Source organism: Ranitomeya variabilis, chromosome 5, assembly GCF_051348905.1.
Source record: "Ranitomeya variabilis isolate aRanVar5 chromosome 5, aRanVar5.hap1, whole genome shotgun sequence".
Taxonomy (NCBI): domain Eukaryota; kingdom Metazoa; phylum Chordata; class Amphibia; order Anura; family Dendrobatidae; genus Ranitomeya; species Ranitomeya variabilis.
Genome location: NC_135236.1, coordinates 58,335,959 through 58,351,029, shown reverse-complemented (window position 1 = coordinate 58,351,029; position 15,071 = coordinate 58,335,959). Strand labels below are relative to the sequence as shown.

General features: G+C 49.6%; 1 protein-coding gene across 2 annotated transcripts in view; it reads right to left on the bottom strand.

The window, feature by feature from the left end:
- SHFL (shiftless antiviral inhibitor of ribosomal frameshifting) overlaps nucleotides 1–14,728 on the bottom strand; it is a 48,005-nt gene extending 33,277 nt beyond the window's left edge. The window contains exon 1 of one of the 2 annotated variants that reach the window (XM_077262071.1): nucleotides 14,552–14,728. In XM_077262071.1, coding sequence (XP_077118186.1) covers nucleotides 14,552–14,713 — 162 coding nt within the window. In that variant the 5' untranslated portion in view covers nucleotides 14,714–14,728. The remainder of the gene's footprint in view (nucleotides 1–14,551) is intronic. The other variant, XM_077262072.1, reaches the window with a different exon arrangement.
- Between the last annotated feature and the right edge of the window lie 343 nt (nucleotides 14,729–15,071).

Below are 15,071 nucleotides of genomic sequence, written 5' to 3'. Positions count from 1 at the left end.
CGAGGTTGGTGTATGTGTGGTGAAATGTGCACTGAGGGTGGTATATGTGTTCGAGCACGTGGTAGTGTGTGGCGCATTTTGTGTGTGTGTTCATATCCCCGTGGTGGTGTGATTATCCCATGTTGGGGCCCCACCTTAGCAACTGTACAGTATATACTCTTTGGTGCCATCGCTGTCATTCTTTAAGTCCCCCTTGTTCACATCTGGCAGCTGTTAATTTGCCTCCAACACTTTTCCTTTCATTTTTTCCCCATTATGTAGATAGGGGCAAAATTGTTTGGTGACTTGGAAAGCGCGGGGTTAAAATTTCACCTCACAATATAGCTTTGACGCTCTCAGGGTCCAGACGTGTGACTGTGCAAAATTTTGTGCCTGTAGCTGCGACGCCTCCAACACTTTTCCTTTCACTTTTTCCCCATTATGTAGATAGGGGCAAAATTGTTTGGTGAATTGGAAAGCGCGGGGTTAAAATTTCACCTCACAACATAGCCTATGACGCTCTCGGGGTCCAGACGTGTGACTGTGCAAAATTTTGTGGCTGTAGCTGCTACGGTTCAGATGCCAATCCCGGACATACATACATACATACATACATACACACACACACACATTCAGCTTTATATATTAGATGTCATTGTGACACATATATATATATTCTGTATTTAGATTTCAATCAGCGCGATATCTGTGAACAGCCGGTAATTCAATTGCCGGCTTTTCATTTCTCCTGCACAAACCCGACAGGATATGAGACATGGTTTACATACAGTAAACCATCTCATATCCCCCTTTTTTTTGCATATTCCACACTACTAATGTTAGTAGTGTGTATGTGCAAAATTTCAGCGCTGTAGCTGCTAAAATAAAGGGTTAAATGGCGGAAAAAATTGGCGTGGGCTCCCGCGCAATTTTCTCCGCCAGAGTGGTAAAGCCAGTGACTGAGGGCAGATATTAATAGCCAGGAGAGGGTCCATGGATATTGGCCCCCCCGTGGCTAAAAACATCTGCCCCCAGCCACCCCAGAAAAGGCACATCTGGAAGATGCGCCTATTCTGGCACTTGGCCACTCTCTTCCCACTCCCTGTAGCGGTGGGATATGGGGTAATGAAGGGTTAATGCCACCTTGCTATTGGAAGGTGACATTAAGCCAGATTAATGATGGAGAGGCGTCAATTATGACACCTATCCATTATTAATCCAATTGTAGGAAAGGGTTAAAAAACACACACACACATGATTGAAAAGTATTTTAATGAAATAAACACAGCGGTTGTTGTAATAATTTATTGTTCTCTCAAATCCATTTGCAGTCCCTTGCTTGGCAACATAATAAACGCACAATATACATACCTTCTGATGTACTGTCAGGTCCAACGATGTAATCCATCTGAAGGGGTTAACTAATATTACAGGCAGGAGCCCTGCTATAATGCAGCTGTGCTCCGTGCTTGTAATTCCCCTGCGAATGAATGAAATGTAGGTCATTGACCTACATTTCATTCATTCGCGGTGAGGCGCCCCCTGGTGGATGTTCTCATGAACTGCAGCCTGGGAACTTTTTCCCACGCTCCAGGTCATATGAGGACATCCACCAGGGGGCGCATCACCGCGACTGAAGGAAATGTAGGTCAATGACCTAGATTTCATTCATTCGCCGGGGATTACAGGCACGGAGCACAGCTGCATTATAGCAGGGCTCCTGCCTGTAATATTAGTTAACCCCTTCAGATGGATTACATCGTTGGACCTGACAGTACATCAGAAGGTATGTATCTTGTGCGTTTATTATGTTGCCAAGCGAGGGACTGCAAATGGATTTGAGAGAGCAATAAATTATTACAACCGCTGTGTTTATTTCATTAAAATACTTTTCAATCATGTGTGTGTGTGTTTTTTAACCCTTTCCTACAATTGGATTAATAATGGATAGGTGTCATAATTGACGCCTCTCCATCATTAATCTGGCTTAATGTCACCTTCCAATAGCAAGGTGGCATTAACCCTTCATTACCCCATATCCCACCGCTACAGGGAGTGGGAAGAGAGTGGCCAAGTGCCAGAATAGGCGCATCTTCCAGATGTGCCTTTTCTGGGGTGGCTGGGGGCAGATGTTTTTAGCCAGGGGGGGGCCAATAACCATGGACCCTCTCCTGGCTATTAATATCTGCCCTCAGTCACTGGCTTTACCGCTCTGGCGGAGAAAATTGCGCGGGATCCCACGCCAATTTTTTCCGCCATTTAACCCTTTATTTTAGCAGCTACAGCGCTGAAATTTTGCACATACACACTACTAACATTAGTAGTGTGGAATATGCAAAAAAAAGGGGGATATGAGATGGTTTACTGTATGTAAACCATGTCTCATATCCTGTCGGGTTTGTGCAGGAGAAATGAAAAGCCGGCAATTGAATTACCGACTTTTCACTAACACCGCTGCGTATTTCTCGCAAGTCACACTGCTGGTCCGTGTGGAATCCGTATTTTTCTCGCCCCCATAGACTTTCATTGGCGATTTTTTTGCGCAGTACGCTGACAAACGCAGCATGCTGCGATTTTGTACGGCCGTAGAAAGCCGTATAATACTGAACCGTAATATACGGCTAATAGGAGCAGCCCCATTGAGAATAATTGTGCCGTATGTTATGCGAGTTTTACGGACGTAGTTTCTGCGCTCTTACGTCCGTAAAACTCGCCAGTGTGACGCCGGCCTTAGATGTGCACAATTGTCTTTGTATTTCCACTTGATGAAGTATCAGACTGAATCTAAGTATGGTAAATATCAAGATCATGTAAGAAGAACTTTCACTGTTCTCTAAAAGATGACAATAGCTCTTATAATACCTTAGGATTAGATAGGATTTCACTTTTCTTGGCTTGTCCTCCTTATACTACGTCACTTCACTTCTTCAATTACACAAGGTATTACTCTAGTGCTCAATCCCAGTAAACTTGACTTTTCACGAAAGCTTCAACACCAATTCAGGGTGGGCTGCCACAAGCAAATGAATGGTGCAAGTTCCAGAATTCAGAAAAGTCCATAACCGACACCACTTTTGATGGAGTCTAAACAGAACATGTTTCCATTGACAAAAGGGAATGCTATCTACTCATTTTCCAATGGTCCCAAGATCTGGACACCCACCACTAATGCATTTAATACAATCTACCGTAATTTGGTGGCTGTGCCTATTCTGCATTTTAGGCTGTGGAGTCAGTAAACCAAACCTCCGACTCCTCAAATTCCCTGACTCCCGACCCCACCGCACTGGTCACTACTCAGAATGTATATAAAGTGCAGCACAGATTCATCTCAACTAAAAGCCGAGATCCTGAGATCAGGAACAGAACCGACATTTATAGGACACGTTATAACTTTCCCAAATTCTTATGAAAAAAAAATTCAGCGCGTCCTGCATTGTACTATTGTATCCCATTTATTATACATTTTAGAAGTCAGAGTTGGTCCATTTTATACCGACTCCGAATCCACGAAAATGTACCCTGACTCCACAGCTCCACAAGCATAGGGTGTGAGTCTATGTGTCGTATATGGGAAAAAGGAACGTATATAGGTGACCCAAAAATAAATGCATCTTTGATTGACCCTGTGGGTGTTAAAGACTATATGCCTTCATCCCCGACTACATAAATGTCCCTAACTAGGCACCTGTCAATGACCACGCACCAGTCCCTGACTACACACTTGTCCCTGACTACGCACATGTCCCTGACTATGCACCAGTCCCTGACTACGAACCAGTCCCTGACTACGAACCAGTCCCAGACTACATACCAGTCCCTGACAACACACCCGTCCCTGACTACGCACCAGTCACTGACTACGCACCAGTCACTGACTACGCACCTGTCACTGACTACGCACCAGTCCCTGACTACACACTTGTCCCTGACTACGCACATGTCCCTGACTACGCACCAGTCCCTGACTACGCACCAGTCCCTGACTACATACCAGTCCCTGACAACGCACCCGTCCCTGACTACGCACCAGTCACTGACTACGCATCAGTCACTGACTACACACCAGTCCCTGACTACACACCAGTCACTAACAACGCACCCGTCTCTATCTACACACCAGTCCCTGATTACACACCAGTCTCTGAATAAGCACCAGTCCCTGACTACGCACCTGTCCCTGACTACGCACCAGCACCAGTCCCTGACTACACACCAGTCACTAACAACGCACCCGTCTCTATCTACACACCAGTCCCTGACTACACACCAGTCTCTGAATAAGCACCAGTCCCTGACTACGCACCTGTCCCTGACTACGTACCAGCACCAGTCCCTGACTACGCACCAGTCTCTGAATAGGCACCAGCCCGACTACAACCAATCTCTGAATAGGCACCAGTCCCTGACTACGCACCTGTTCCTGACTTTTTACCTCAGACATCAAAAAGGTAGGTGTCTCCTGTCAGCACCACACAAACTGACTGACCCAGGGTAATGGCCTGCCATAGAAGATTCCCGTGCCGAATGTTAAACCTATTTCCTTCAGAATAAATCATTTTATGCCACACTGCATTGAAAATTACCACTGGAACCCCAACCAACCCTGAAATAAATTAACGGGACACCCTGTTTATCAAAACACATCACCATTTTCTATGAATGTCCACAATATAGTCTGAAGTGCGCAGCCTGGGCGGTGTACCGACTCAATAATAAGTTTATGGGATTGCACTAGTGAAGAGCCAACATGCTGGGATAAGGTGTTATCTGAGCGTGATCGTGTATTATCCGAGTATCTTCGGCACGCTCGAGTAATAAGTTCGAGTCCCCGCGGCTGCATGTTTTGCGGCAGCAGCCATTACACATGCAGGGATTACCTAACAAACAGGCAATCCCGCATATGTTGCGACTGTCGAACAGACGTGAATCATGCAGTCGAACATGGGAGTCGAACATATTATTCGAGCGTGCCGAAGATACTCGGATAACACCTTATCCCAGCACGTTAGCTCATCATTAGTATGTACATTGCTCTGAGAGCAGTGAACTGACCCATAGAGTTTCTAAGGAGCTCGTACATTACTTTTGGCGCCCGTTCCTACAAGTGTGTGGGGGTCTCAGAACCCCCATTAATCACTAGCACATTGTAGCCCTTTTAATATATAAAATTGTTGAAATGATAACTATTAGTGATGAGCGAACGTGCTGATAAGGTGTTATCTGAGCATGCTTGGGTGCTAACAGAGTGTCTTCGGCACACTCGATGCATGATTCACGAAAGCCGCAACAAATGCCGCAAAATTTCATGTTTGTTAGGGGACTCAAATATATTATTAGAGCATGCAAAAGCCACTCAGTTAGTGAGGGGTCTAGTTTCCAAAATGGGGTCACTTGTGGGGGTTTCCACTGTTCAGGTCCATCATGGGCTTTTGAAACGTGACATGGCACCAGCTCTTGATTCGAGCCAATTTTGCGTTCAAAAAGAGAAATGGTGCTCCTTCCCTTCTGAGCCCTGCCGTGCGCCCAAACAGTGGTTTTCCCCCCACATATGGGGTATCTACGTACTCAGGAGAAATTTCACAACAATTTTTGGGGTCCATTTTCTCTTCGACAGCTGCAACACATGCAAGGATTGCCTTTTTGTTAGGGGACTCAAACATATTATTTGAACATGCAGAAGACACTCGGTTAGCCCCCCGAGAATGCTCAAATAACACCTTATACCAGCACGTTCGCTCATCACTAATAGTTATCCTTTAAGCAGCAAGTAAAGAGGACCTTTCTTGAAGTCTAAAGTGGGCACTTTTTGCTCTTACCTTAATCTCGCTGCTCCCCTGAGTTTTCAGGGGTTTTTTTGTTTGTTTTTTTTATCCGCAATCCGATTCCAGAGATGTGGTCCTATTTATTTAGTGCTAATTTTTATGGTCTTTGCCAGTGGAGCGGTGGTCACAGGATCCTCTGGGGCGTGTCTTTAGGCTGCTCTGCATAATTAGCCTTCAAACCACACCCCTTTAGTAAAACACCATAAAAATTAGCACTATTTATAAAGGCCCAAATCTCTGCAACCGTATGGCGGATTTAAAAAAAAACAAAAAAAAAAAACTGAGTATTCCGGGGAGCAGAGGAAAAAAATAAGAGCATAAGCTGGTAATTTTTCACCTGGAGATAGGTCTTTAAAAATTATTTGTTGCAAGCGGAAAGAAATGGTATGAGTAAGGACCTGAGCCAGTTTGAGCAAAATTGTGACATCTAGAGGACTGGGTCATAAAATCTACAAAAATGGCAGCTGGTGTACGGTGTTCGCAGTGAATAGTGGTTTGTACCTACCAAAAGTGGGTCAATCATAAGACTATGTTCGCAAGAGTACGTTGTTTTTTACGTGGATTTTGAAGCAGTTCTGTATCAAAATCCAACTCACAAAACTCCGCTTGAAATACCAGAGTCAGACCTCGTCGTGTCCTCGCTACAATGAGTCATTTATATAGCACATGCGCCAAAGGACACCATATAGTGCACAAGGAAAAGAAAGAGACCACAATGCACAAAACAATATAAATGTAAAACACAGAACATAAAAAAGATCCAGAACACGGAGCATAAAATGCAGGGAGCAGAAAGCAAAGAATGTAGAGTATGGAGCACAGCACAGAGGACGTGAAATAGACCGAGGAGCACAAAACACAACGTACAGAATAAAGACAGAAAATAGGGCAAAGGGTGAGCGGTATAGAGCAAAATATAGTCCATAGATCACAAAACACAAAACAAGAACAAAGAGCAAACAGCACAGAAGATAGAAAAAAATACTACAGAGCACGGAATGTAAAACATAACGGAAAGCGGGCAGAACACAAGATGTAGAGCACAGAATAAAACACGCAAAGGGCAGGATAAAGAACACAGCACAGAAACCAGCATTACACGTGAGTGTGCACCGCACAGATCTCAGAGTACAGGACACAGAATACACCGCACAGACCTCAGAGTACAGGACACAGAATACACCGCACAGACCTTAGGGTACAGGACACAGAACACACTGCACAGACCTCAGGGTACAGGACACAGAATACACCGCACAGACCTCAGAGTACAGGACACAGTATACATCGCACAGACCTCAGGGTACAGGACACAGAATACACCGCACAGACCTTAGGGTACAGGACACAGAACACACTGCACAGACCTCAGGGTACAGGACACAGAATACACCGCACAGACCCCAGGGTACAGGTCAAGGAATACACCACACAGACTTCAGGGTACAGGACACAGAACACACCGCGCAGACCTCAGGGTACAGAACACGGAACACACCGCACAGACCTCAGGGTACAGGACACAGAATACACCACACAGACCTCAGAGTACAGGACACAGAATACAGCACACATACCTCAGAGTACAGGACACAGAATACACCGCACAGACCTCAGGGTACAGGACAAGGAATACACCGCACAGACCTCAGGGTACAGGACAAAGAATACACCGCACAGACCTCAGGGTACAGGACACAGAATACACCGCACAGACCTCAGGGTACAGGACACAGAAAACACCGCACAGACCTCAGGGTACAGGACACAGAATACACCGCACAGACCTCAGGGTACAGGACACAGAACACACTGCACAGACCTCAGAGTACAGGACACAGAATACACCGCACAGACCTCAGGGTACAGGACAAGGAATACACCACACAGACCTCAGAGTACAGGACACAGAATACACTGCACAGACCTCAGGGTACAGGACAAGGAATACACCGCACAGACTTCAGGGTACAGGACACAGAACACACCGCACAGATCTCAGGGTACAGGACACAGAATACACTGCACAGACCTAAGGACACAGAATAGACCGCACAGACCTCAGGGTACAGGACACAGAACACACCGCACAGACCTCAGGGTACAGGACACAGAATACACCGCACAAACCTCAGGACACAGAATACACCGCACAGAGCTCAGGGTACAGGACACAGAATACACCGCACAGACCTCAGGGTACAGGACACAGAATACACCGCACAGACCTCAAGGTACAGGACACAGAATACACCGCACAGACCTCAGGGTACAGGACACAGAATACACCGCACAGACCTCAGGATACAGGACACGGAATACACCGCACAGACCTCAGGGTACAGGACACAGAGTACACCGCACAGACCTCAGGGTACAGGACACAGAATACACCGCACAGACCTCAGGGTACAGGACACAGAATACACAGCACAGACCTCAGGGAACAGGACACAGAATACACAGCACAGACTTCAGGGTACAGGACACAGAATACACCGCACAGACCTCAGGGTACAGGACACAGAATACACAGCACAGACCTCAGGGAACAGGACACAGAATACACAGCACAGACTTCAGGGTACAGGACACAGAATACACCGCACAGACCTCAGGGTACAGGACACAGCATACACCGCACAGACCTCAGGACACAGAATACACCGCACAGACCTCAGGGTACAGGACACAGAATACACCGCACAAACCTCAGGACACAGAATACACCGCACAGAGCTCAGGGTACAGGACACAGAATACACCGCACAGACCTCAGGGTACAGGACACAGAATACACCGCACAGACCTCAAGGTACAGGACACAGAATACACCGCACAGACCTCAGGACACAGAATACACCGCACAGACCTCAGGATACAGGACACGGAATACACCGCACAGACCTCAGGGTACAGGACACAGAGTACACCGCACAGACCTCAGGGTACAGGACACAGAATACACCGCACAGACCTCAGGGTACAGGACACAGAATACACAGCACAGACCTCAGGGAACAGGACACAGAATACACAGCACAGACTTCAGGGTACAGGACACAGAATACACCGCACAGACCTCAGGGTACAGGACACAGAATACACAGCACAGACCTCAGGGAACAGGACACAGAATACACAGCACAGACTTCAGGGTACAGGACACAGAATACACCGCACAGACCTCAGGGTACAGGACACAGCATACACCGCACAGACCTCAGGACACAGAATACACCGCACAGACCTCAGGGTACAGGACACAGTATACACCGCACAGACCTCAGGGTACAGGACACAGAATACACCGCACAGTCCTCAGGGTACGGGACACAGAATACACCGCACAGACCTCAGGGTACAGGACACAGAACACACCGCACAGACCTCAGGGTACAGGACACAGAACACACCGCACAGACCTCAGGGTACAGGACACAGAATACACAGCACAGAGCTCAGGACACAGAATACACCGCACAGATCTCAGGGTACAGGACACAGAACACACTGCACAGACCTCAGGACACAGAATAGACCGCACAGACCTCAGGGTCCGGGACACAGAATACACAGCATAGAGCACAGGACACAGAATACACTGCACAGACCTCAGGGTACAGGACACAGAATACACAGCATAGAGCACAGGACACAGAATACACCGCACAGACCTCAGGATACAGGACACAGAATACATAGCACACACCTCAGGGTAAGGGACACAGAATACTTCCGCACAGAGCTCAGGGTACAGGACACAGAATAAACCGCACAGACCTCAGGACACAGAATACACAGCACAGACCTCAGGGTACAGGACACAGAATACACCGCACAGACCTCAGGGTACAGGACACAGAATACACCGCTCAGACCTCAGGACACAGAATACACCGCACAGACCTCAGGATACAGGACACGGAATACACCGCACAGACCTCAGGGTACAGGACACAACATGCAGGACAGAGCACAGGACACAGAATACACCGCACAGACCTCAGGGTACGGGACACAGAATACACCGCACAGACCTCAGGGTACAGGACACAGAATACACCGCACAGACCTCAGGGTACAGGACACAGAATACACCGCACAGACCTCAGGGTACAGGACACAGAATACACCGCACAGACCTCAGGGTACAGGACACAGTATACACCGCACAGACCTCAGGGTACAGGACACAGTATACACCGCACAGACCTCAGGGTACAGGACACAGAATACACCGCACAGACCTCAGGGTACGGGACACAGAATACACCGCACAGTCCTCAGGGTACGGGACACAGAATACACCGCACAGACCTCAGGGTACAGGACACAGAACACACCGCACAGACCTCAGGGTACAGGACACAGAACACACCGCACAGACCTCAGGGTACAGGACACAGAACACACCGCACAGACCTCAGGGTACAGGACACAGAATACACAGCACAGAGCACAGGACACAGAATACACCGCACAGATCTCAGGGTACAGGACACAGAACACACTGCACAGACCTCAGGACACAGAATAGACCGCACAGACCTCAGGGTCCGGGACACAGAATACACAGCACAGACTTCAGGGTACAGGACACGGAATACACCGCACAGACCTCAGGGTACAGGACACAGCATACACCGCACAGACCTCAGGGTACAGGACACAGAATACACCGCACAGACCTGAGGACACAGAATACACCGCACAGACCTGAGGACACAGAATACACCGCACAGACTTCAGGGTACAGGACACAGAATACACCGCACAGACCTCAGGGTACAGGACACAGAATACACAGCACAGACCTCAGGGAACAGGACACAGAATACACAGCACAGACTTCAGGGTACAGGACACAGAATACACCGCACAGACCTCAGGGTACAGGACACAGCATACACCGCACAGACCTCAGGACACAGAATACACCGCACAGACCTCAGGGTACAGGACACAGAATACACCGCACAAACCTCAGGACACAGAATACACCGCACAGAGCTCAGGGTACAGGACACAGAATACACCGCACAGACCTCAGGGTACAGGACACAGAATACACCGCACAGACCTCAAGGTACAGGACACAGAATACACCGCACAGACCTCAGGACACAGAATACACCGCACAGACCTCAGGATACAGGACACGGAATACACCGCACAGACCTCAGGGTACAGGACACAGAGTACACCGCACAGACCTCAGGGTACAGGACACAGAATACACCGCACAGACCTCAGGGTACAGGACACAGAATACACAGCACAGACCTCAGGGAACAGGACACAGAATACACAGCACAGACTTCAGGGTACAGGACACAGAATACACCGCACAGACCTCAGGGTACAGGACACAGAATACACAGCACAGACCTCAGGGAACAGGACACAGAATACACAGCACAGACTTCAGGGTACAGGACACAGAATACACCGCACAGACCTCAGGGTACAGGACACAGCATACACCGCACAGACCTCAGGACACAGAATACACCGCACAGACCTCAGGGTACAGGACACAGTATACACCGCACAGACCTCAGGGTACAGGACACAGAATACACCGCACAGTCCTCAGGGTACGGGACACAGAATACACCGCACAGACCTCAGGGTACAGGACACAGAACACACCGCACAGACCTCAGGGTACAGGACACAGAACACACCGCACAGACCTCAGGGTACAGGACACAGAATACACAGCACAGAGCTCAGGACACAGAATACACCGCACAGATCTCAGGGTACAGGACACAGAACACACTGCACAGACCTCAGGACACAGAATAGACCGCACAGACCTCAGGGTCCGGGACACAGAATACACAGCATAGAGCACAGGACACAGAATACACTGCACAGACCTCAGGGTACAGGACACAGAATACACAGCATAGAGCACAGGACACAGAATACACCGCACAGACCTCAGGATACAGGACACAGAATACATAGCACACACCTCAGGGTAAGGGACACAGAATACTTCCGCACAGAGCTCAGGGTACAGGACACAGAATAAACCGCACAGACCTCAGGACACAGAATACACAGCACAGACCTCAGGGTACAGGACACAGAATACACCGCACAGACCTCAGGGTACAGGACACAGAATACACCGCTCAGACCTCAGGACACAGAATACACCGCACAGACCTCAGGATACAGGACACGGAATACACCGCACAGACCTCAGGGTACAGGACACAACATGCAGGACAGAGCACAGGACACAGAATACACCGCACAGACCTCAGGGTACGGGACACAGAATACACCGCACAGACCTCAGGGTACAGGACACAGAATACACCGCACAGACCTCAGGGTACGGGACACAGAATACACCGCACAGACCTCAGGGTACAGGACACAGAATACACCGCACAGACCTCAGGGTACAGGACACAGTATACACCGCACAGACCTCAGGGTACAGGACACAGTATACACCGCACAGACCTCAGGGTACAGGACACAGAATACACCGCACAGACCTCAGGGTACGGGACACAGAATACACCGCACAGTCCTCAGGGTACGGGACACAGAATACACCGCACAGACCTCAGGGTACAGGACACAGAACACACCGCACAGACCTCAGGGTACAGGACACAGAACACACCGCACAGACCTCAGGGTACAGGACACAGAACACACCGCACAGACCTCAGGGTACAGGACACAGAATACACAGCACAGAGCACAGGACACAGAATACACCGCACAGATCTCAGGGTACAGGACACAGAACACACTGCACAGACCTCAGGACACAGAATAGACCGCACAGACCTCAGGGTCCGGGACACAGAATACACAGCACAGACTTCAGGGTACAGGACACGGAATACACCGCACAGACCTCAGGGTACAGGACACAGCATACACCGCACAGACCTCAGGGTACAGGACACAGAATACACCGCACAGACCTGAGGACACAGAATACACCGCACAGACCTGAGGACACAGAATACACCGCACAGACCTCAGGATACAGGACACGGAATACACCGCACAGACCTCAGGGTACAGGACACAACATGCAGGACAGAGCACAGGGCACAGAATACACCGCACAGACCTTAGGGTACAGGACACAGAATACACCGCACAGACCTCAGAGCACAGAATACACCGCACAGACCTCAGGGTACAGGACACAGAACACACCGCACAGACCTCAGGGTACAGGACACAGAACACACCGCACAGACCTCAGGGTACAGGACACAGAATACACAGCACAGAGCTCAGGACACAGAATACACCGCACAGATCTCAGGGTACAGGACACAGAACACACTGCACAGACCTCAGGACACAGAATAGACCGCACAGACCTCAGGGTCCGGGACACAGAATACACAGCATAGAGCACAGGACACAGAATACACTGCACAGACCTCAGGGTACAGGACACAGAATACACAGCATAGAGCACAGGACACAGAATACACCGCACAGACCTCAGGATACAGGACACAGAATACATAGCACACACCTCAGGGTAAGGGACACAGAATACTTCCGCACAGAGCTCAGGGTACAGGACACAGAATAAACCGCACAGACCTCAGGACACAGAATACACAGCACAGACCTCAGGGTACAGGACACAGAATACACCGCACAGACCTCAGGGTACAGGACACAGAATACACCGCTCAGACCTCAGGACACAGAATACACCGCACAGACCTCAGGATACAGGACACGGAATACACCGCACAGACCTCAGGGTACAGGACACAACATGCAGGACAGAGCACAGGACACAGAATACACCGCACAGACCTCAGGGTACGGGACACAGAATACACCGCACAGACCTCAGGGTACAGGACACAGAATACACCGCACAGACCTCAGGGTACAGGACACAGTATACACCGCACAGACCTCAGGGTACAGGACACAGAATACACCGCACAGACCTCAGGGTACGGGACACAGAATACACCGCACAGTCCTCAGGGTACGGGACACAGAATACACCGCACAGACCTCAGGGTACAGGACACAGAACACACCGCACAGACCTCAGGGTACAGGACACAGTATACACCGCACAGACCTCAGGGTACAGGACACAGAATACACCGCACAGACCTCAGGGTACGGGACACAGAATACACCGCACAGTCCTCAGGGTACGGGACACAGAATACACCGCACAGACCTCAGGGTACAGGACACAGAACACACCGCACAGACCTCAGGGTACAGGACACAGAACACACCGCACAGACCTCAGGGTACAGGACACAGAACACACCGCACAGACCTCAGGGTACAGGACACAGAATACACAGCACAGAGCACAGGACACAGAATACACCGCACAGATCTCAGGGTACAGGACACAGAACACACTGCACAGACCTCAGGACACAGAATAGACCGCACAGACCTCAGGGTCCGGGACACAGAATACACAGCACAGACTTCAGGGTACAGGACACGGAATACACCGCACAGACCTCAGGGTACAGGACACAGAATACACCGCACAGACCTGAGGACACAGAATACACCGCACAGACCTCAGGATACAGGACACGGAATACACCGCACAGACCTGAGGACACAGAATACACCGCACAGACCTCAGGGTACAGGACACAACATGTAGAGCACAGGAGTCAGGACACAGCACAGGACACAGCACAGCACAGAGCACAGCACAGAGCACAGTCCACACTATACGTCACCCGGCGCCAGTGGCCGCACTCGCCTCCAGCTCCTCCGCGCTGTTGCTCTGCATTGTCCCGGGTGGCTCTCCTCCTCCTGTGCCCGGCCGGGGCCGCCGCTGTCTCTGCCGCTCGGTGTTCCGGGTCCGCCCGTGGAGGAGGAGACTGCGGGGACTGTATCATTACTGTACACAGCTTGGTCATGTGACTGCAAGACCACCTGCACTACAACTCCCAGCCAGCCAGAGAGGGCGCGCCGTGCACTGGGACCTGTACAGTTCTATAGCAGAGCAGCGGCGATTCTTTGTGGACTACAACTCCCAGCCTGCAGGAGAAGGTAAGTATTGCTGGTGCCTGTAGTTCTTCTTCAAAACAGCCATATACAGCATGGACCTACAATGCTGGGATTTGTAGTCTGTAGTCCTCAATGCTGGATCTTGTAGTTTTATAGCAATCCATGCCAGGTGCTTCACTACATTGACAGCTGTACCATAACTCCCAGCAGTGCAGAAGGCAGTAAAGGGTTAATTAGAAGAGGCCA